Below are 24,807 nucleotides of genomic sequence, written 5' to 3'. Positions count from 1 at the left end.
TCCCCTCCCCCCCACCTTGTCTCAGTCAAATCCCTTGAACTCAGCACCGCCTTCCTAACCTGCAATCTTCTTCCTGACCTCTCCGCCCCCACCCTCAGTCCGGCCTATCACACTCACCTTGACCTCCTTCCACCTATCGCATTTCCAACGCCCCTCCCCCAAGTCCCTCCTCCCTACCTTTTATCTTAGCCTGCTGGACACACTTTCCTCATTCCTGAAGAAGGGCTTATGCCCGAAACGTCGATTTTCCTGTTCCTTGGATGCTGCCTGACCTGCTGCGCTTTTCCAGCAACACATTTTCAGCTCTGAGCTTAGACATTCTCAGCTTTAAATAACTTAAGAGTTCTAACCAAACACTTCTGGTCAGGAACTTTCACAATAAAACCCTTACACTAATTTACTTATTTCTTAAAAGTTCCAACTAACTCATTACATTATGCATCTAACTTCAACAACAACTTCTGAACTGAAGCCAAGAGCTATGTTTTTTTTCTCCTCTCCTAAGCAAAAGGAAATTCCAATCTTCTTAAAGTGAAGTAAGTTAATACTCCTCAATGTTTACTTGGGTTTACTCGTATAACTCTTCCAATACAAATAAATTTCCATCACCCCAGGAATTTACTCTCCCATACTGCTTTTTTTTAAAAAAAGGCATCAGTATTAATAAACTATTCATTAAACACACTCATACACACAGACCAAATTCACAAGCCACTAGTTCAATATCCAAACTCAAAAATATATGTAACAATCATACATCCTATATCTCAACTTCCACGTTTGCTAATAGTTGTTTTCAGTTCAAACATAAAAGTAATACAGTCACAGGCTTGTGCTCTCTATTGTACATCATGCTTGAATATAGTCTCTACCTGTATCTTAATTTGTATATACGCAAGAGTGTCACAATGTGTAAACATTACACATAAAAGTATAGATGGTACACAGGTTGTGGGGCATGAATGCAATATTCAAGATATAGTGGAGCGTATTCAAAACTTTTAATATCCTGTGTTGTTGTACACAGGGAGTCCAGTATTTTTCAGGTGAAATGAATATATAGAGGATGAAGAAAATACAATTAAAGTAAACAAATGTATTTGATATTGAAGAAATGGACTTCGATGTTCATTTCATATAATGCTTTGATTAGATGTACAATTAAATAGCAATTTGGAAAGCAAAGAAGTAGCGTTGTTCAAAACAGGAGTTATTTTGTAAACTGGGTTGACTGAGAGATGAAAAACTGGTAGCAGGGTAATAATTATGATGTGACATTTAAAAAAAAAATTTTCCATATGAAATGTGGAAATATAAGAATTTCATTGGAAAAATTGACAGTAAATACTTGCACATGATATGTATCTGAAATGTCTGTGAAGAAGGCATTGGATTACTCAGCAGGTATCAATATATTTGAGCATAAAAATAGAGATTTTGAACTATCCATTCAACACAGTTAATATGTTGCCATATGAAAACAGCTAATTAATATTTTTTACATCAAAACTTTGCAAGGTGATGAAGGATTATCATCTTCACAAGACAAACCGTCTTACAGAAAGATCTATCCAGGCATTAAATTGGGAGGGTATGAGGCAGTAAGTAGGCCTCACAATCACAGAGTTCAACAATATGATTGATCTGTAATTTGAACCTAATATTGGTCTATTGCAACTATGACATAGTGGATCAATTTACAGCAAAGAGTCCTCATGATATTACAGAAACAGCACCTGCATAATGGTATAAAGGTGAAAGTGCTTTAAAATCTCATCTGTCTTCTAATACGTGGTATGTAACCTTGGAAATATATGATGCAATTATAGGATACATAGAATTTCATTGTTTGCATCACAGAAACAGTCCATTCAGTGAAGCAAGACTAGCTTTATGTAAGCCCCCCCGCGCCTCCGCCCCACCACATTACTTCACCTCACACATATCCTTCTAAAGCAGCCAACCACACAAAGAAACTATGGGGTGAGAGAATTGCGATTAGTGTGGTCATTACATACGAAAGATACATTTTGTCCAGAAGCAATTTTCCATTTTGTGCAAACAGGATTCCACAATTTATCCTATGGTTACAGGTACATGAGAAAATCATCACAAAGTAGGCATGATCTTTCTTGGTGACTTGCTATTTATCTTCTATACAGTATTTTTGTTTTACAAAGAGAAAGGGGCATTTGTCTCATCTATTTCCTCTTAGGGAGTCTCTTCACACTAAGCACCTACCCCAGTCAATGCTGCCAAACGGTGATGAGGTGTGCCAAGAGTGGCCTGGGCGGCTGGCCCTCCGATTTCCCCTCTCCTAGAAAACAGTGGACTTCAATTAGTCCAGCTTTCCTCCATGACTACCCTGCCCTTTCTCATAATGTTTATATAGAAGTCATTTAAAAACCAGCCTTAAATGTATTTACCAACATTCTTTCACAATTGTGAAATAAAGGGAGGGGAGCAAACACACTGTAAAATGTTGCATCTTACATTATACAGCAGCTCGGTATCAGATGCAGAAACCTTTTTGGGCTGAGTCATTAGATCTAAATATCTTGCTTGTGTAACATCTAGCAGAATATTTCATTGCATCAGTGTGCATCCATGTCAGTAGACAAATATATTACCTGGCAAAATGATTCTGAATTTGGAAAAGATGGAAGACAGTGTCACAGTGCCAACTTCATGGAAGGAAAAAAAAAGTGGAGGGAGGGAGGGAGGCGTGGGAGAAAAAAAAATCTAATAATAAGATATTCTATGCCCAAGACTTGAATCTTTATTAAATTAGCTATTGCTGGTCACTGTTGAGAACGTTGGACAATCAAAAGATACACTCCAAAGAACTGCAAATGCTGTAAATCAGAAATAAAAACAAAAGTTACTGGAAAAACCCAGCAGATCTGCTTTCACAGATGCTGTCAGACCTGCTGAGCTTTTGCAACAACTTCTCTTTTTTTTTAAAAGAAAGGTATTTATTTGTAAACTTCTCTCCCAGTGGAAAGCAAGGAATAGAAAAACAAATAAAACAAGCAACACCCACACATTGAACCCAGGACACCAATTTGAATCCGACCACTTCATGCTCTTCTTCTCTCCTAGCCAGAATTTGAGGAAAATTATTTAATCCCAGATTATTTTAACAGGAAGGTTTAAAAGAAAAAGGTCAGTTCTTAGACTGGATATGATATTAGTAAATGCAAAATTGCAATTTCATGCTATTGCATTGAAGAGGGAAATAAAAGTATCAGTACCTTGTCTTCCTTCATCATTAGTAAACAAGCCAGCATCACTACTGCTGAGGCTGCTGGATTCACTGTAATATAAAAAAAGAATAGATCAAAAAAAACAATTGATCTCTGCATCGTAAAATTTTAAACAGACAAGGCAGCAGTCAGATGGAAGTTAAGCCTGACAAAGATCTAAGCAAAATAAGATTTTTTATTAAAACCAAACTGCAAATATCATGATTGCATTAATTACAGAGCATATTACTTTTGCCACATAAAACCACAGGAATCTAATGGGAGACTTGACAGTAAGCAAGATGTGGCTGCAGCAAAGCGCTGACACAATTGATGCATTTCATCTTTTGCTTCCATCAAACATTTCTCTCTTTTTCCTTTTGCTGTGCTATTCAGCTTGATCCAGGTAGAATGTTACTCAAAATCAGACAAAAACAAAATGCAAATTCTCAAAAGTAAACATTTCTTCAAGAAATATAATTATCTCTTAAACGTCATTACTTTTGGTAGCACACATAGGCAAAGGAAATCAATTTCATTGCAGAACTAAAGTTTCCTCAATTCAAGTTTTACAAAACATTGTCGACTGTCTCTTTAAAATTACCTTTAGGTATCCACACAAAGTACCTTTATTTTGCATCCACTTGTAAGGCAAAAAGACAATTAAGGATATGCCAGAGCAGACATAATCAACCGAAAGAGCCTTCTTCTGTACCTTAACAAGTTAGCGGTTCTCTAATGTTATACTGTTACAGAGGAAACTTGATGAATACTTTATCATCGTAATCAATTTAAACAACACCAACATTGTAGAACATGGATTGTGGGCACCTCAATTTTTAATGACATATTTAAGATATACATTCAAATTAATGTCTCTAAATGCTTGCATCCAGTAACAGAGCTCCCACTATCACCAAAGTTCATTCATGTGTAATTTAGACCTGCAGCAATGACATTTTGTTTTATAAAATGTCTAAACCACCAGACATTATTTCAGCCGAAGAGCATTAGCATGTATTAGACCTACATATTGAACGCACACTGTAGGCATCATGCTGCTTCACAAACAAATTGCCCAGCCAACTGAGCTAAACCGACCCCAGCCCACCAACTATCCAAAAGTCAAAATGATTCAGAGGTAGCTATGATTGTTGGCTTTTAGTCAGGGAATGTGTAGGCCACTGGAATATGAAGATAAATATTCAAAATACAGAAAAAAAAATGTATCTAGTGCAAAATATCTCCAAATGATGAGTATCCTAATTCTTAATATTTTGACAGGAACTGATCTAGTTCTACTTCAGCATTCATTGTAATCCATAATCGTACCCATGGAATCATATCAACTTGCAGTCTTATCCTGCAGCAATTTAAAATTGGAGGATAGCAATTTCCTTGTAGGATTTCTTTGAAGACTTTATTACAAAATTAACTTATTTAACTTTGAATATCATTTTCAAAATATCAGTGACATAAAAGATTAAATTAAAATAAAATACATTTTCAGCGCATTACTAAAAAAAAAAAGAGAATAAAAGTTTCTGATGGTCCAACCCTTAGAATGTGGATTTATTTTTTACTCCTGAAGTACCTGCAAGTAATTGTATCTCATATTTCTCGGACAAGTCTGGAATAGTTTAGTGTTAATTGGACTGCATAGGACTGAGGTTTCATTTCATTTGTACAAACATCAAGGAAATAAAATATATAAAACTAAACTAAGGTACATTCCAAAGTACTGGTATGTCTGTGAAAAGGCTAAGAATTGAGCCAAGTATTTGATATGCTTCCGTATTTCCCCCAACTATCACATCTAACATAGCTTAAATATTGTCCATCTACTTTTGAAATGTTTTTTTGCCTAAAAGTTAATGAAAAATCCTGTTGACTTCTGTGTTCTAAATCAAACTAGAATTAGGTCACATGCTGAACCATAAACACGATCATACTCCCAGCCCTCCAGGTGACATCTCATCTGTGCAGGGGGAAAATGATTACTTACACATATCTGTGTTGTCAAAATAGTACTTCTGAGGTAATTACCATTGTGGTGTGCCTCCTGCCTGGGCTGGATGGATGAGGCCTGCTGCCAAAGGGTCACTATTCACCCATATTTCTAACCACAAGCTCAGGTGTTTCAACACTGTAAATTGGTCCAAACATGTCAACATGTTATCTGTATTCCAAGCAACCTCCAGCCATCTTCTGCCATACCACACACAGAATATTTGACTGCTGCATAGAAAGGCTGATAACTTTTTGATGAAGAGTGATAACCAGTAAACATTACACACTGCAAGTTACTGAGTGGTAACGAATCAATTTCTAAGTATGTTAGCTCTACATGTTTCTGTGAACAGGTCAAATCTGCCAATCGTAATGATGACAGCTTATACTTTCTGATACAGTACCCTTCATTAGTCTTGTTTTTATAAATAGCTTAAATTTAACGTGCATTTTTGAGAGACCTGGTAAAATTGAGTCCAATTCAAAAAAGATCACTGTCCAGTTAAGGGATAACATCTATCGTAGAATGGTTATACTTTAAATTAACCATTGCAATTAAAAATAAACTAACTGGATTCTGTTTTTTTTCATGAAGATGAAATAATTAAGCTCCAATTCTCTTTGCCAAGTTCATCTTTAGGATATGTGGAATAAGTGAGTTAAAAAGGCAGTTCTGTCACACTATAAGCTGGATTGATATATGTAACTTCACTATAATAAAACAGAAGACTAACAAGTTTTTGAGATCTTTAAATTAAAAGACTGTCAGAGGTCAGATGCACACTCCATTCATGATTTAAAAAATTGATAGCCCCCAATTTGGGTGGATTATTACATTCACCACCCAATGTGGACATAGAGAACAGGAGCGTTCATGATCAAATTGCCTGTAGTGTTAGATGATGCGGTAAATGTAGGGGAGTGGGTCTAGGTGGGTTGCGCTTCGACGGGTCGGTGTGGACTTGTTGGGCTGAAGGGCCTGTTTCCACACTGTAAGTAATCTAATCTAATCTAAGTATACTTGGGTTGTATCTCAGTTGACACTGTAATAAGGATGCTATAATGGATGCCATTACTTCTGAGTTGCAAAATGGAGGAAAATACAGCAAATACTCCAAATTATCATCCAGTATCGCCTAGTAAGAAATATATGCATATGCACATCAGATGACCACAGTTAATTGTCTAAGTGATATCTGACCACGTAGGCAGAATGTGATAAATAAGAGGCACTCAGGAATTTGTGGAATAAGTGAACAGCAACTAGTGCAAGCTTAAAGCAGAGCAACAGCCCATTAGATGGCTATGGAAATCAGAAACAGGAAAGATGTTGTGAAACTTGAAAGGGTTCAGAAAAGATTTACAAGGATGTTGCCAGGGTTGGAGGATTTGAGCTATAGGGAGAGGCTGAACAGGCTGGGGCTGTTTTCCCTAGAGCGTCAGAGGCTGAGGGGTGACCTTACAGAGGTTTACAAAATTATGAGGGGCATGGATAGGGTAGATAGGCAAAGTCTTTTCCCTGGGGTCGAGGAATCCAGAACTAGAGGGCATAGGTTTAGGGTGAGAGGGGAAAGATATAAGAGAGACCTAAGGGCAACTTTTTCACACAGAGGGTGGTACGGGTATGGAATGAGCTGCCAGAGGAGACTGGTACAACTGCAACATTTAAGAGGCATTTGGATGGGTATAAGAATTGGAAGAGTTTGGAGGGACATAGGCTGGGTGCTGGCAAGTGGGACTAGATTGGGTTGGGATATCTGGTCGGCATGGATGGGTCGGAAGGATCTGTTTCCATGCTGTACATCTCTATGATTCTATGAGATAGTCTGACAATATAGTAGCACTAAAAGGCTCAAATGAGATGCTGAGGTAAATCTTGGTGTTGTCAGTATACACACAGCTCCATATTCTATTTTAGAATTATTTCCCAAGATACTGAGAAAGTGAATGTTGGAGACAGAGCAATAGTTAGCAATGATGAATGGCACCTGGGTGGATTATTTGAGGAGACAGGCGAAGATGGTCAATACAAAAGCAAGACAGATACACCAGATGAGATACAGATATTTAAGGCATCTGATGGGATTCAGAAGAAAAGATGGTCCACCTATTTAATGGATTGAGAGAGGAGGAGGCATGTCTCCTAAGATGAATAAAAGCTTAGGCTAAATGAGAGAGAAACGAGATAAAGGCAATTCCAACTCTAAGATGAGAAGAGGTGGGGTGCGGCTTGGTGAGCCAAAGGAAAATAGAGGGGCAGCATAGGCGGCTGAATGCATTGTTTCCACCTCAGTGACAAAGTCTATAAGCTTCTCATTCTTAGTGCTAGGGCTGAAACACGAACAGGGAAGCAAAAGTGATTTAAAGAGAATGCTGGAGGCAACGAAGTAGTTGGATGAGTTCTTATTATTCCAAGTTGAAACAATAAGAAATGAGGAGCAGTAACAAAGAACTTTGGCAGAGAATTATACTGGACATGGTCCAAAGGCGTTTGGTAATGAATGTGTTATTCCTTTCAAATCTGTGTCCCTTTGACTTAAGGTAGCAATGATGGGGTTGTGCTAAAGTGAACAATCAATGTGGAACAGTATATGTTTTATCATAGTTAAGAGCATTAAAAGATTGAGGTGAGGGTAAGATCGAGCAGACCAGTAACTGCATGGAAGAATGGTGAATGAAGGGCAAATAGCTAGGAAGTAAACAATTTTAAATCTTTGTTGTAAAGGTGACTTGGACAAAGAATTTTTCCCTAAGGCCATCACTGAAGGAAGCAGAAAATGGCTGTAAGTTCACAAGGCATTATCAGAGATGATCTTATCTAGCATTGAAGCAATGGGAATACACAAGAAAATATTGGTTTAGCAAAACCATATCAGGTCAAGGGATTGTTATGAATATGAGGAGGAGAATTTATATGGGAGAGATTTAGTGAACTCAGAAGAGAGAAAAACATGAGTTGAAATGGAGTGAAGTCACTTGTTCAAGTATCTGAGGAAGGAAAATAACTTACGCTGAAAAAACATAGCATGGAGCTGAGGGGAGCAATGAGAGAATAAAGACTTCAACTCAGAACTGGGAGAGGTGGAACAAGGTGATAGCTCAAAGAAGTGCCAGAAGAGTACGGAGACAGACAGGATAAGATTTAGTGATAAAGGCCACCACACTGCAATTCCATCAGCTTGAATTGAATAAAAGACACTGCCAGATGGTAATGCTTTAAAATGGAATTGCAATCACCAAATAGCTACATTTCCTTCATGGTCATGATGCCAACATAGATCTGTGGCAAGCGCAAAATATAGTAAAGTTGGTTCTCATTAAAGTTGAAAAAAAGTAGTACTAACCCACCAACTCTGACATTTTCGATCAGCGAGCCAAAAAGCACTACTGGTACATTTCTTAGTCAATAAATAGTATGTAGTGAATAGTGTGGGAGGAGTCAATGAAAAACAAAACTTATTTATAATCCAATATAATTACATTGGCCCAGACTTCATGCTCAGCCCTGACTTCAAAGATAATTGTCTATAAAAATCTAGTGGCCATTTGGGCATGAAGTCTTTCACGACATCAGTCTGAAATTGGGGTCATTTTCAAGGGAATCCACAGGCCTTCAGCAACAGTGAGATGCCACCAAACACGGCAAGCAGCCAATTACATTGAAGTATTCTCAAACAGCAAATCAGGAAGTAAAATGGACTGAATTTTAATTAAGATTTTACAGAGAGTGAAATAATAGTTGGGGCATACATATGGTGTTAAGGATGAAGTTGACATTTGTTTACTGTAAGAAATATGAATTTTAAAATAATTGGATAAATTTGATATGACATAAATATGAAGCTGCTATCTTTCAGGATGAATGAGATTATTTAGTAGCAATTATCAATGAAAAAACTGTTAGAAGGTCAATTACATCATTCAATATGGTGGCGGAAGATTTTCAAATATTTCTCCAGGAAGACTAATAGCATAAAAGGGCAACTTATCATTAGCTTTGTGATTTCTATATGATTGAAGTCGAGGAAAAGCTCTTTAACGGTATATGCTCTGGGGAATCAATTTTGGCAACTTTTGGATTTAGCTATACAAATGAGGATTCCAAATGATTACATTAACTTCAGAGCAGTAATGATGGTGATCACAGAGGTTTACTATCATTACAACTGCAAAATATGGGCCATTCAATCATGCAACATAATTATAATCCCTCCTCGCCCCAAATAACCAATTATATTCGCCTCCTGCAAGAATGAAAACAATGGCCTAGTTACTCCATATGGCCGGGAAATGAGTCTGTATAAATCACTCATAGGACAGCAGATCTTCTCTCCCTTGAATGTAAGTTGTACTTAGACAACTGTGATGCATAGCTGTTGTGGTATCAGGGTTTAACACTTTAAAAATTGTTCCACAAAACATTAATACTTTTTCAATATCCTGTTTTGTTACAGCCCTTCAATGCACCACAATAATGGAGCATAAATAATTTTGAACAATTGTAAGATTAGTTGGGCCACAGCAGCAGACAAAGACTGATCATCGCTTTCTATATGATTGGTTACCATGCTGGCATTGTGGATGGTGGACCTAACTTTAAATCTTTAATTTGTTAATCTTAATTCTATTTCATAAATGAGATAATTACATTGGTAAATTTGTTGTTTAGTTTTTAACATAGTAGATCAGCCATGAAAGATTGTAATTATTCCACAGCCCAGCACAATGTATTTCCCTCCTGAAAATCAAAACCAAAAACCATACTTATATTGATAAAGATTTACCGAAAACTCTGTATCATTTGAAATTACTAAGACAATTCTGCAAAGGATTCCCCTTTTATCACTAAAAAGAAATCATTGTAATTAGTACAGGTATTGAATGGCAGCTCCAGTAGTTTTGTATTAGTACACAAAATGTTATGTACAGGGATTGAAATACTTTATCCATGCAGATACATTCCTGCATACAGAAGTAGTGAATGTTTATGTATATTTATTGCCAAGTAGATTAAGTATATCTGACAAATACACATTAATATCTAAATCACTATATCCAAACGCCAAAATAAACAAAATGATTATTCAAGAGTAGTGGCCAGAAATTATTTGTAACTCCACAATTTTGTTGCAACTTGAGTGCTCCCTGCTGTGCAGATTTGAAATTTAATGTGAACAAGTACTAGCACTTCTGCTGAAAGTATTTCAAACCCTGCAGTTATATTTAAATACAACAACTTGTCTCAGCATAGATAACCTGCAACTTAATCTTAATAACCTGTCACTCATGTTATCATCTGAGCCCTTCTGTTCCTCATACTCCATTTTGTTCTTATTTGTATTGCACATTTCTTCACTTTCCACAACAACTCCATCATCTGGGACTTCTAGCCGTTTTCTCTTGATGATCTTGTCCTTACTGATCTCCTGGACTTGGAGTTGGAAGCAGAGTTGGTTTGGTTGTGCCTGGTGTCTGTTCAAGTCCAAGACTGGAGCTTTGCCCTGGGGCAGTGGGTGAAGTACATTACTGACCTCTGCTGGTGGATCTACAGCCATACGTTTGACCTTCCTTCTCCTTCGCAAAGATCTACCACCTAAGTTACTGTCGGTGACAGAATCAGACTCGTGCCATGAATGCCGCTTTCCCCTAATGGCTGTTACGTTCAGGGAAGACAGACGTTTGGCAACTATCAAGTGGTCATCTGAGTCACTGTAAGTGTTATTTTCTTTGTAGTCCCGGATTGCCTCATCAAAGCTAGATTCGGAGCCTTCACTCATGCAGTGGCCATGCTCCCAAATGTGATGTCCACTTTCTGACCTCCTCTTTTTGCCTCTCCTTTTCCTAGCCTGGCGCTTTAGAAGGGATGCAGCTGAATTCCGGGATGCTTCATCGCCAAACTCTGGACATCCCCTCATGTGTTCAGAGGTTTCTTCCAAAGCAGAGACCAGATCATGAACCAGCTCCTCCATTGCTCTGCAGGGCCTTAAAATAAATAGAAACAAAAAACAAATAAATTGATCAGCGATTAAATGGAGAAATGCTATTTAGTATCACTGCTTTAATTACAAATGAAAAAATTACAAGTACGGATTGGAAGATGATTTTTTTTACATAAAACATGAACAAGAACAGTGGATGAACTGCATTTTTTTGCACTATAAGGACAGCAAACCATTTCGGTATGTTTCTCTGGCAGTCTAAAAACAAAAAAAATCTTGCTGAAAACACACAAGATAGAAACAAAGCTGTTCTGTCTATCTGATTAATAAAGTTGTAAAACGCTTGTTACAAAGCACATTTCACTATAACAGTCTTGGTATTGCTCCCAGAGGAAGCATTATACCAGGGAGTTGCTAATCTGCAGAGCTTTGATTTCTACTAAAGGCCACCATACTTACAATTCTCTTTCACAGAAAAGTCCCCCCTAAATATCTTTCTTTTCAGAAACACATCATTCAGTCCATAGGCCTATGCCAGTGTTAATGCTCCTGTCACCCCATCTATCTCTGCCATATCTTTCTAAAGACAAAAGAATACATTTCAAAATTCCCAGTCTAACCACATTCAGAAAGAATGTTGGTTAGAGAAAGGGGATTATCATGTGGCAAGTCGCACCTGAAGCCTTGAAGTACAGATTTCCTGCTAGGAATTTGGCATTGCAGTTTATCCTGAGGCTCCACAGTATCAATGCCTTCTCTTATTGGCCTTATTTAAATAGAGCGTTACCTGACTGTGGAAGAAATCTATTCTGACACGAAGTTACAAACATTAACTTTTTGGTGCAATTGATGGATAGTGGAATGGTAACCAGTTGTGCTGTTCTATCCGATGCTAGACGAGGAAAATGAATCCAATCCTTATGCCCAGTCCTAGCAAATGTTTAATTCTTATTCACTCTCTGATCAATTTACAACGTCAAACACCACAGGTAGAAATTGGGTCTCGTTGCTATTTTATGCCCATAAAATTAGCATAATAATGTACATTATTAATGCCCTGTTAAAGGATGCCTACCAAATGTTAGACAAGGATATGAATTGTTCTTATGAATACTGTCCTAATAAATATTGTCCTAAATACTTCCTAGAGTTTCTCCCACTGTGTTTTTGATGTAAACATGTTTATCTGTTAACAGCGCAGTTCAATTCAACTTGTTAAACTTTTGTCTCCTTCTTCCGAAGTAAACCTTACTTAGGATTGAACTCTAGCTTTTGTAACTTTTCATAATGTGATAGAGTTTAATATCAGTTTATGGTCACTGTTTGCAAGACGCACCGTAATAGTCAGATTATTGACTAAATATTGCTCATTATGAAATATGGTATAGCTTGTTCAAACTACATTGCACCTAATGAGTATGATACGTGCAGGTTTCAAAGCAAGTGAATAAACTGCTAAGTCCGAAGTTCAGTCGATCTTAACAGCCATTTGATCTGAAGACACTTTCTCCACCTCTGCCTAAATCCACTAACAGTAAACAAACTCCCAAAACATGTGAAAATTAAAATTTCCCTTTTTTTTGAAAAAAAACATGTTTTCCTGGTGTCCAAAATTGTGTATCCTATTGTCCATGGTTGTTATGCCTTGAGATACCGCTTACAGAGTATTGCATCCTTTGCTAAGGATTTTAACCAAAACTAGAGCTCCTTACAATTAATAATGAAGGGATTAAAAATAGTTTGAGGACCCCTCTAACAAACTGGACCGGTTTCATTGGAGCAGGCATCAGGCTTCCATGCAGTTGCTACTTCCACCAAGAACTGAATTGCATCCCCAAGCTCCACAGCAATCCTGACAGTTGTTGAGAGTTAAAATCAACAAGGTAAAAACAATGACTGCAGATGCTGAAAATCAAATACTGGATTAGTGGTGCTGGAAGAGCACAGCAGTTCAGGCAGCATCCAACGAGCAGCGAAATCAACGTTTCGGGCAAAAGCCCTTCATCAGGAATAAAGGCAGTGAGCCTGAAGCATGGAGAGATAAGCTAGAGGAGGGTGGGGGTGGGGAGAGAGTAGCATAGAGTACAATGGGTGAGTGGGGGAGGAGATGAAGGTGATAGGTCAAGGAGGAGAGGGTGGAGTGGATAGGTGGAAAAGAAGATAGGCAGGTCGGACAAGTCAAGGAGGCAGTAACTGAGCTGGAAGTTTGAAACTAGGATGAGGTGGGGGAAGGGGAAATGAGGAAGCTGTTGAAGTCCACATTGATGCCCTGGGGTTGAAGTGTTCCGAGGCGGAAGATGAGGCGTTCTTCCTCCAGGCGTCTGGTGGTGAGGGAGCGGCGGTGAAGGAGGCCCAGGACCTCCATGTCCTCGGCAGAGTGGGAGGGGGAGTTGAAATGTTGGGCCACGGGGCGGTTTGGTTGATTGGTGCGGGTGTCTCGGAGATGTTCCCTAAAGCGCTCTGCTAGGAGGCGCCCAGTCTCCCAGTCTCCCCAATGTAGAGGAGACCGCATCGGGAGCAACGGATACAATAAATGATATTAGTGGATGTGCAGGTGAAACTTTGATGGATGTGGAAGGCTCCTTTAGGGCCTTGGATAGAGGTGAGGGAGGAGGTGTGGGCACAGGTTTTACAGTTCCTGCGGTGGCAGGGGAAAGTGCCAGAATGGGAGGGTGGGTCGTAGGGGGTTGTGGACCTGACCAGGTAGTCACGGAGGGAACGGTCTTTGCGGAAGGCGGAAAGGGGTGGGGTCTTTTTGGAGGTGGCGGAAATGTCGGTGGATGATTTGGTTGATGCGAAGGTTTGTAGGGTGGAAGGTGAGCACCAGGGGCGTTCTGTCCTTGTTACGGTTGGAGGGGTGGGGTCTGAGGGCGGAGGTGCGGGATGTGGACGAGATGCGTTGGAGGGCATCTTTAACCACGTGGGAAGGGAAATTGCGGTCTCTAAAGAAGGAGGCCATCTGGTGTGTCCTATGGTGGAACTGGTCCTCCTGGGAGCAGATACGGCGGAGGCGGAGAAATTGGGAATACGGGATGGCATTTTTGCAAGAGATAGGGTGGGAAGAGGTGTAATCCAGGTAGCTATGGGAGTCAGTGGGTTTGTAAACCCTCCAACGCATCTCGTCCACATCCCGCACCTCCGCCCTCAGACCCCACCCCTCCAACCGTAACAAGGACAGAACGCCTCCTTGACTTGTCCGACCTGCCTATCTTCTTTTCCACCTATCCACTCCACCCTCTCCTCCTTGACCTATCACCTTCATCTCCTCCCCCACTCACCCTGATGAAGGGCTTTTGCCCGAAACGTTGATTTCGCTGCTCGTTGGATGCTGCCTGAACTGCTGTGCTCCTCCAGCACCACTAATCCAGTTGTTGAGAGTTGCTAACATTTTGCTGTCCTTCCACCTCACTTGATTTACCCAAAGGCTGCTCTTGGTGTGGCAGTTAGTGTCGTCTGAAATGGAATTCTTCAATCCAATCATTGTCTTTTGGTACTTAAAACTGGCCTCAACTAATTTACAAGCTTTCTTTTTTTGTATCAATACTAATTCAAAATTTCATATATTCTCATCACTGCAGACAAACTAAATCAAATGGCTCTGTACAGCCATAATTTACAAGAAACCGGGTGTTATAAATTTTAACCATGTTGTCTGAAAACAGGTGAAACATTTTTATAATTTGTCCTGTTTACACTTCCATAATGTAACTAATATTTTAGCTTTGCTGATAGTAAATAACTGCAGTTAAATTAAGCATATGCAATTGATTAAACTTAACAATTTGAATCAAGTATTAAACCTCTAACTAAACACATTACTGGCAATTTAAGTGCCCTCCTTATTTAACTGCTTGCGAACATTTATATATTATTGTGGTTATACTCTAGTGTATCAACGGCAAATCTTCTGTGTCCTCTTACTCTGCTGTACTCGACCAATATGGATCATTGTACTACAGTCGACTTGGGTATATCAAAATACATTAAATAGGACTTAATTTCTTCCCCTCACCCTCTAAGATAATGACTTATGACAAAGCTTAATGTTATGCCTAAGATTAGCTGACTTGTATCTTACTGTAAATTTGTTTAACTACATTTCATACAAAGACAGACAGAACTAACTCTTAAGGAATTTGCTAGTGTGTATATATATATATTGACAAAAACCCTTAACTCTTTTAAAAGGAATCAAAATCTGCAGTTGAAATGCTGGAGTAAAAAATTCATCAAAGATCCTTGGGCAGCACCATCCGAACTGATGACTACTTCCATCAAGAAGGACAACAGCAGCAGCTGCAAGGGAATATCACAACTTGCAAGTTACCCTCCAAGCCAGTCCCATCCCGACTCGGAAATATATTTTTGTTCCTGCATTGTCACTGGGTCAAAATGCCGGGATTCCCTCTCTAAGTGCATTGTGGGTCTACCGACAGCACAGCAGTGGTCAAAGGCAGCAACTCACCACCAGCTTCTCCAGGGCGAAACATGCTGGCCAGCGAGTGAATTTAAATAACTATAGCACAGGTACTGGAAATCGAATTACACTGGTAGTTTCTTTATTCAGCCAGTGTAGATAGTGGACTGAATGGCCTCTTTCTAAGATCTAACTTTTCCACGTCTCCGTAGATCGACTCCTGATAATTCTAACACACTTCTTTAAGAGGTCACCTTCAAAACAGAGTCACAACTGTTGATTAAAACAGACGTTATTGAATCCACGTGTCAGATCTAATCAACTTCATAGTTTAAACTCAAGTACAACTACAAGTTTGCATAATGTTCAGAACTGTTAAACATAGCCAAGATTCCTTTTGTTAAATGGTAGGAGCAATCTTTTGTTTTATCAGCGGTTGCAAGCAATTGAGCAAGGAAGCCATTATAGGTATAATTCTATTTTGATGTTCAAAATATATTGTTTAGAGAAAATATGTTTATGCGATGGCTGCTTTTGAATCAAGATGAGTAGCACAGATCTGTCTGTGCACATATTTATTTGATATATACACGCAATATTAGCAAAAATCATTATAGAATTTTACCATCAACCCAGTCTACAATTTGACTGCACATTTACAGCTATTAAAAGACAATGTAGTAAGACTTATTCACATGAAGCAACGGTAATATTTCTAAACACAATGTAAGAAAAGTTCCTAATGCTAAAAAAACTTGTAATTTTGGCAGTCAAATAAATGAGCTATGCTATACTATTAAGTCAATGGCCACAGTTCCTGTTTCCCAATCTTCACATCTAAAATGTCAGTGGGCCGCCCACCTATGATCACGACAGTGGCCCCAAAGCAATTTAAAGCTGGAAGTATCACTAAGTGCTTTAAGGTAAGGCTTCTGTCTTTATTTTTGGAGAAAATTCTGCCTTAGAAGGCTGCTAACCAATCTAATTGGCTTGCAGCTCTCTAGCGGCTGCTACTGCTGGGACTACAAGTAATTCCACCACATGGGGAGCTTAGAGGTAAATCCGGTGTCAAGATGAGGAAGGTCGGTGGGATGCAATCGGAGGGTTCAAAAGGCCTGGAAGTGAAACATACCTGCACTTATATAAGCCAGTAATAATAAAATGAATTAACTTCATTCTTCAGGTGACTGGAGGATATACCAATTTAAAACAATTTAAATAGGATCCCTCAGAAACATATGCTGGTAGAATGAAGGGCAGTGTGGTCTTTATGATTCTACAAAGCTATATTAAGAGGGACACAATACCAAAGTGTATAATAACAAAAGGTAAACAATTGGGTAGACAAGCTTCTGCAACATTTTTGGCAGATCTCAAGTAAAACCAACAAGATATATATCACTTTATTCACACTTAGTCTGGATAGGACTAATGCTTTGACATTTGTATTTGTGTGTTTTCATTAATATCCAAAGAAAAGAAAATTCTACCAATTACAAGACAGTAAATACTTTGGGAAATAACTAAAATTTATTTCACTTTAAGCTACTGTTTCTTATTATTGGCCATCGTGGCCCCTAAATTTTCTGCTATTTGCATTCCTGGAACATTTGCTGCAGGTACTTGTGTTTGGTCTTGGCTTCCAGAATACAGAAAATATCAAAAACTAAAACTGAAGGTGTTTTATCTACTTGTTAACCTGAAAGATTTTCCAAAGCGTGACTATCTCATGCAGATTGCCATTTCATTTTTTTTTGAGAGAGCAGAGAACTAAGCATTTCTGTGATTAGATTTTGATCAGAGGTCCTTTAAAAATGTGAAGCAGTACTTCCATTCCAACAGTTCTTTTATGATGCAGAAGCTTGTATTTCACAGCAGTCAGCTGTAGTATTCTGAAATATGAGGTCCAGACAGCCACTTTGACAGCTGCTGTCAAGAGGCAAGCTAAAAAGCTATGTTGTTAGGGTGCTGGAAGTATAGGGTGTTAGATGGGTAGAGGTGGTAGGATGCCAGCTAGATAGAGTGCCAAGGGATAAGCTAGCAAATGGCACAACTTAGGTTGCCAGGTAGGTGGCGAGATGCTTAGGATACGACAGACTGAGTGGGAGAAATTGCATTCCGCATGGAGAGTGGGTGATGGGTTCAAGTGGGAAGCATGTCCAGCAGTAGAAGGGGAGTCAACTGAAGAATGGGGGAAGCAGGGAGCATGTCCAGTGGTAAGAGAAATGGGTGTCAGGTCTTGTGCATTGTTGGATAAGTGATCAAAGTGATTCGTGGGGAGGTGTAGTTGGGGATACGAAGTTAGACGATGTACTTAACACTCAGACTTTTCCTGAGTAACTATTTGTTTAGTTGCATCAGAACCCCCAGAGTTTTTTGACTTAAATGGAGGCTTTCAGGGTGGGGTGGGTCCAGGCATATAGAAACTTTCTTGAATTTTTTTGGCCAATTCCTTCACAATAAGTTACAACAGGCACTCCACAGGATCCCTAGGCCCAACTCCCACTTACACTGGAAAAATGACTGTCAGGCCATTGGAATATCTGAATTATGCTCGTACTAAATAGAAAAATAGTAAATTAAACACAGGACTCTGATCCTCACTTTCAGTATAATTTCACATTTGAGTTCTGATGACACTTTTTACGTTTTTCTTAGTAGCAGCTGCTGTTTTTTGCAATCACTTTTTTGTAAAACTCTAATACTGGGATTTTCATACAGTTTCAAACATAGTTGCTGCTCTCTGTCATAGCTCCTTTAAAATCCTTAATCCACAAAGTCTTTTTTTGGCTTCTCAGGAAAACCTCAAAGATCCCACAATACAATTATGAGATCTGCAGGAGAAGTAGGTGTAAACTGACAACTAGAAAGTGGAAAAGTGGGTGAAATGCTCCAACAGGCAATGGCACCCCAAGCTGATTTTGCAGATTTCCCATAAAGTACGTGCTTAATCCAAGGCAAATTACACTAATGACAGAAAAAAAGTGGCAAAGAAAACAATAACGTTAGTCAATTAGTTCCCTCCTCAATCACTTTCCACACCTTGTTCAAGGAATAATTAAGGCACTAGATAATCTCTTCATAGCCAATTAGTAGAAGTAGGGAATATGAAATGAAACTGAAGAAAAATAGATTATAAAATAGGAGAAAATAAATCACAATCTAAATTTAGAAGAACAATATAAATTCATGCGTATACTAGCTAATTTTAAACAATATTTCAAATGCATTATCAATGCAAGATAAATTAAAAACTAAAAGATTGTATCATATTATCAACATGATTAGATGTTTTATGGTGTTTCACGTAAGAGGCTGACTACAAGTCAAGATTTAAATGACTCAGCTTAGAATGAGTTAGGATAGGTTTGTATGTTCTTTAAAAGTTTAGTAGGCAGAGACATTCAGGAAATGAATTACAGCCTGTAGGACCCAAATAAGTCTTAGAAAATTATTAAATGATGGTTTAGCCAAAAGGCTGAAGGAAGCCTGCAGAGTTAGGTCAGATGAAACCACAAAGGGAGTTGCAAACAAGGACAAGAATTCTGAATTTGGTAATGGCCAGTAGAGGTCAGTGAGGAGAAAGACGATGAATGAATGAGATTTAATGCAGGGCAAAATGCAGATGGAAGAGTTTTCCACAAGCTGGTGTTTGTATAGAGGGGAAGTTAGAGGTCAATAAGGAAGGTATTCTGCTTAAAATAGTTAAATCATGAGGTAACAGAGATAAATGACAGATTTAGTAAGAAAAGCGAGTAGGAAAATAATATTGCCGAGACATTGTCGTGGCGATGGTAAGTTTAAAACCCAGCAGAGTTCCTGTTGCTTGTGCACTATCCAGTTTGCCCTGGAAGAGTAGGGGGCAAGGGGAGAGTTAGGAGCAAGAGATGTGGAAAATGATTCCTTTCTAATCAATGTTGGGTATGAGGTTTGCTTAACTTATACATCTTTGTTGAAAAATCGTGAATGAAGAAAAGAAAAAAATCTTTTCCAAGAATTTCTCATATAGTCTTTTAAAAAGGTGGTTGAACTTAGTCATTCACAGCAAGGTCATCTGGAATTGCCCATGCAAGATGTCGGCAAGACCCTTCTGGATCACCTCCAATTCATACAAATCACCTACCTCAGTACTGTCAGGTAGGTGATTCCAGGCATTTGGAACAACAATATATTTCCAAGTTAAGGTTGTGAGAGACTTGGAGTAGAGTTTGTACATAATCGTACTCCCATATATTGTTACTCTTGTCACTGGAGAGTTTGAGGTTACTGGTGGGAAATGCTACCAAAGAAGCATTTGGTGTGTCATGCAGTACAACTTACAAATAGCACACACTATAGTTATCTTGTAGAAGGAAAGAACATTTAAAATGGAAAATAGATTGCATGGAGAAGCAGACTCCTGTTTTTCTGAATGGCATCCAGCTTATTGAGAGTTCTTGGAGTGCGATCATTCTGGCAAATGGAGGGTATTCCTTCAAACTCAATGCCTTGTGGATGGTGGAAAGGTACTGGGGATTTAAGAAGTGAGTCATTCACCACAGAATATCCAGTGCCTGAACTGCTCTTATGGCTGCCATATTTAGTGGTCAATCCTGTTAAACTTCTGGTCAATAGTGCTAGGTATGAAGTCAACCTGCAGAGGTTTACCTCCGATTCCCATTCATCAATTTTGCTAGGCTCCTTGATGCAACACACTGTCAAAAGTTGCCTTGATGTCAAAAGAATTCACCCTCACTTCCTCTCCTGAGCTCAGCTCTTTTCTTCACATTTGGACCAAGGAGCTCGTTGGCCTGGGGGAAATCAAACCGAACATCGTGGAGCAGATTATAGTTGTACAAGTGCCACTTGATAGCACAATCTATCATTTTGCTCATGATTGAGAATAGACAATGAGTCAGCAAATGTTTTAGCTGGATTTGTCTTGTCTTTTGTGGGCAGGAAGTACCTGGGGAGTTTTCCATATTGGTAGGAGTGTGGTGCTAGAAAAGCACAGCAGGTCAGACAGCACCCGAGGAGCAGGAGAATCAACATTTCAGGCATAAGCCCTTCATCAGGAAGGCTTATGCCCGAAATCAGATAATTTAATCAGATAAAAGCCCATTCCTGATGAAGGGCTTATACCAGAAACATTGATTTTCCTGCTCCTCGGATGCTGCCTGACCTGCTGTGCTTTTCCAGCACCACACTCTTGAACTGATCTACAGCATCTGCAGTCCTCACTTTCTCCAAATTTTCCATATTGCCAAAAAGGTACCAGTGTAGTATCTGTACCAGAATAACAGGCGACACGGTGGCACAGTGCCAGAGACCCAGGTTCAATTCCTGCCTCAGGCGACTCTGTGTGGAGTTTGCACATTCTTCCCGTGTCTGCGTGGGTTTCCTCCGGGTGCTCCGGTTTCCTCCCACAGTCCAAAATGTGCAGGTCAGGTGAATTGGCCATGCTAAATTGCCCATAGTATTAGGTAAAGGGGTAAATGTAGGGGAATGGGTCTGGGTGGGTTGCTCTTCGGAGGATCGGTGTGGACTTGTTGGGCTGAAGGGCCTGTTTCCACATTGTAAGTAATCTAGTCTAATCTAAACTTGTCCTAGGGTGCAAGTAGTTATAGAGCACAAGTCTTCACTTCTTTTACTCTCTGTTGTCGGGGGCCATAGCCCTTGCAGTGTCCAATGCCATGGCCGAATTTTGGCATTGGTGATGCTGGGGCCTCAAGAGAAGGTTGAGATGGATCATCAACTTGGAAGCCCGACAGGTGTAATTGGAAGCACTAGCTTTCGGAGCGCTGCTCCTTCACCAAGTGTCTTACTCCACAACCACCTAATGAAGGAGCAGCACTCCGAAAGCCAGTGCTTCCAATTAAACCTGTTGGACTATAGCCTGGTGTTGTGTGATTTTTAACTCTGTACACCCCAGTCCAATGCCAGCTTCTCCAAATCCTGAAAAAGGATGTCATATTCGCCACTTCCAACCCTATGGCTCCTCTGTAATGGCAAGGAAAGTTGTGGCAAGGTTTTCTGTAATCTCCAACACACTTTCCTTATCAACGTTGGATGCAAGCCACCCGAGTCTGGCAACTTAACCGATCTAAGCAAAGCCAGCTTTTACAGTATAACCTACTTACCAATTTTCACTCCATCTGTAATTTCCATTTCTACAGATATTTTGCCTGCATCCTGTTCCATAGTTGTGATGAGAATTGGTTAACTCAATCGGTTAATAGCTATAGTGTGGAGCACAAATGGCGTAGGTTCAATCCTTGCAGCAGTTGTAGTCATTCATTAATGCCTCTCATGATACTTAACAGTTTAAATCTGTTTTTCTCCTTTACAATTAAAAGAATGATTCAAGTACAAATTGTACTATTTTAAAACTTTATGTCCAATTTTATTCAACAAAAAAATCTACAAAATTGTTGCCCAGAAAACAATTGCTTACATTCTAAAAATAAAACTGAACTCAGTTATCGACTGAAAGGATGACACGTCAAGGTTTTGGATTTTAAACAAATTTTAAGCGTAGAAGAATTGTTTTTAAAAAGCATGAATACTAAACTATCATATTTTGTAAACCCTTATTTTTTTAAACCTGAAAATATAAATTGGTCATTCACCTTTCTATTTTCAGTTTCACCCAAGAGCTCCCTATACTTGCTAAGATCTTGAACATTCCTTTGCTTTTCCTCAGACCAAACCAAAAGTGTGCTTATAACTTTTAGGAATCCACGTTTGAGTTTGCAGTGTTCTTGCTTTTGTCCAAGGTTTGAGACTTGTTGGGGTTCTTCCACAAACACTTGGTCAGGTGACGTTCTAACTCTCCTTAAACATTTCATAATTGAGAACACCCAAATACAAGCATGGGGCTCATTGCCTTCTTGCTCGTGGTCAACAGTTCTTGGTTATCTTTTTAATTCTCTGCTGATTTCCAAACTGCTCCAGCTCCAAACCTGCCTATAGCAGTGAAAATTCACACAAATAAACAAAATCAAAAGAGGACAACCCCTACAACCTGTCCCCCGATTATCTGGCACATTTGTGATGTTACAGATAAAGATTTCAACTCCCTGAGTACAAATCCAAAATTCATCCTTTGTTCTGAAAAATACATGGATACTTCTTGTTTACTTATTGTTTTTCAACTTTTCTTTGATCTGGGCAATTACATAAATAACTTAAAGCTGTAATGTGGGTAACTGCTATCTTATCAGCCTCCTTGACTCCATTACAAAGCTAAGAGAAAGCCATCTATTGGCGAGTTTTGAGAAGATTTGTAGCTCAGGCTGATGTTCTGGAAGTAGGTTTGCTCGCTGAACTGGAAGGTTCATTTTTAGACATTTCGTCAGCATACTAGGTAACATCTTCAGTGACCTCCAGACGAAGCACTGCTGATGATTTCTGCTTTCTATTTATATGTTTGGGTTTCTTTGGGTTGATGATGTCATTTCCTGTGGTGGTGTCATTTACTGTTCTTTTTCCTCAGGGTGTGGTAAATCGGGTCCAAGTCAATGTGTTTGTTGATAGAGTTCCAGCTGGAATGACATGCTTCTAGGAATTCTCGTGTCTCTCTCTCTCTCACTAATATCCTTACATACGGATGAGGAAGGACACCATTTCGACTGGGACAACACATCCATCCTAGGATAAGCCAAAGAGAGACACGCACGAGAATTCCTAGAAGCATGGCATTCCAACCGGAACTATCATCAAGCACATTGACTTTGACCCAATTTACCACCATCTGAGAAAAAGAACGGGAAATGACATCACCAACCCAAAGAAACCCAAACATATAAATCGAAAACAGGAATCATCGGCAACACTTCGTCTGGAGGTCAGTGAAAACTTCACCTAGTATGGTGACGAAACGTCTGAAAATGAACCTTCCAGCTCAGACAGCAAACCTACATCCAAATCCATCTATTGTTTATTGCTTTCATACCTTGAAGTTTAACCCCTATACATAAACATGGATCATCTTTTGGATGATAATTGCAATAAAAGTGCTTATCAGTCTCTCAGATTCAAAATTCTTCCCCCCAACTCATTCACCTGCATTAACATTACAATCCCCCACCAGATATGTTTTAGTCCTGTAACAAATTACATTAAACATTTTCACAACACACTGATACCAACTCATACCGAGACACATGAAAGTGCACTGACTGTAGAACACACACACACAAAATAAACTTACTCCTAATAGTGTCACCCAAAACCATGAATAATGCAATCCATAAAATGGGCATCTGAATGTCTTAAACTCTCACTATGCTTTGCACCAATTGCTTATCAATTTCTATTCATACAAACAACATCTCGTCAAAAATTCCCTGACATACATTGACCAGTTCCCCGGTGTTAGAATGCAGTTTGCATGCACACACAAACAATTAACTGGTTCCCAAAAGTTTAAAGACTTTCTAAGGCACCAGCAGTCCAACACCTTTCTTCTCACATGCTGCTTCCTAATGAGACAATTCCTAGCAGCCAGAGTGCAATTAAATTCAAACATCAATCAAACTATACGACTGAATTAATACTCTGGTTCGCATTACAGTTTTAGAACTGAACTAGTAACTTGATGAGTATGTGTGCATGTGCATGTGAGTTCAAACCCTATCAAGGAATGTTGTATCATGGCTTTCAATTATGATAACAGTATGCAGGCTAACATCATCATTATTATTATCAAATCATTCAATACTCTCTTAGAAATTCTGCCATACAGTTAACTAGCCTATCTGTCAGGGTCAAATATAAGGATTGAGTTTTGTTATTTCTGTGTGTCTAAAAAATTGTGGACTGCAATGAGAGACTGTTTTTAAAAATAGGTATTTATCAGGATAGCTGCATAATTTAATGGCAAGGAATTTGACATATGTTGTGAACTGTTTTTAAGAGTTGTGGATTCCTGCCATGTGCAGCTGATTGGTTTTCAGCTGAGAAGGGTGGAACCGCACAGAAAGTCATGCGTGCGACTATTCGCTTTAATCAAAGTCACCTGTTCTCTGCAGTAAATAACGGTGGTTAAACTTGAAGTCAACCAGTGACTTTTCCTGCAGAAGTTGCTGTGACTTTCAAATTAATAAATAAGATGCATTCTACTAGTGGACTATCCATTCTGAGCTTCTGACAAACCAGTTCATTCGAAAAAATCCAATAGCCTATCTAGCCCCAACATCAGAAACAGGAAGCAAAG

General features: G+C 39.1%; 1 protein-coding gene across 3 annotated transcripts in view; it reads right to left on the bottom strand.

Moving 5' to 3' along the window:
* The window catches only part of gpatch2 (G patch domain containing 2), a 305,562-nt gene that overhangs the window by 276,880 nt on the left and 3,875 nt on the right, over positions 1–24,807 (bottom strand). For all 3 annotated transcript variants that reach the window (XM_072580765.1, XM_072580767.1, XM_072580766.1), the window contains exons 2-3: positions 10,533–11,237; positions 3,255–3,316 (exon numbers count right to left, since the gene is read on the bottom strand). In XM_072580765.1, coding sequence (XP_072436866.1) covers positions 3,255–3,316; positions 10,533–11,237 — 767 coding nt within the window. The remainder of the gene's footprint in view (positions 1–3,254; positions 3,317–10,532; positions 11,238–24,807) is intronic.

Source organism: Chiloscyllium punctatum, chromosome 11 (assembly GCF_047496795.1).
Source record: "Chiloscyllium punctatum isolate Juve2018m chromosome 11, sChiPun1.3, whole genome shotgun sequence".
In the NCBI taxonomy this organism is placed as follows: domain Eukaryota; kingdom Metazoa; phylum Chordata; class Chondrichthyes; order Orectolobiformes; family Hemiscylliidae; genus Chiloscyllium; species Chiloscyllium punctatum.
Note: the sequence above shows the minus strand (reverse complement) of the source record. Positions and strands in the feature narration are given on the sequence as shown.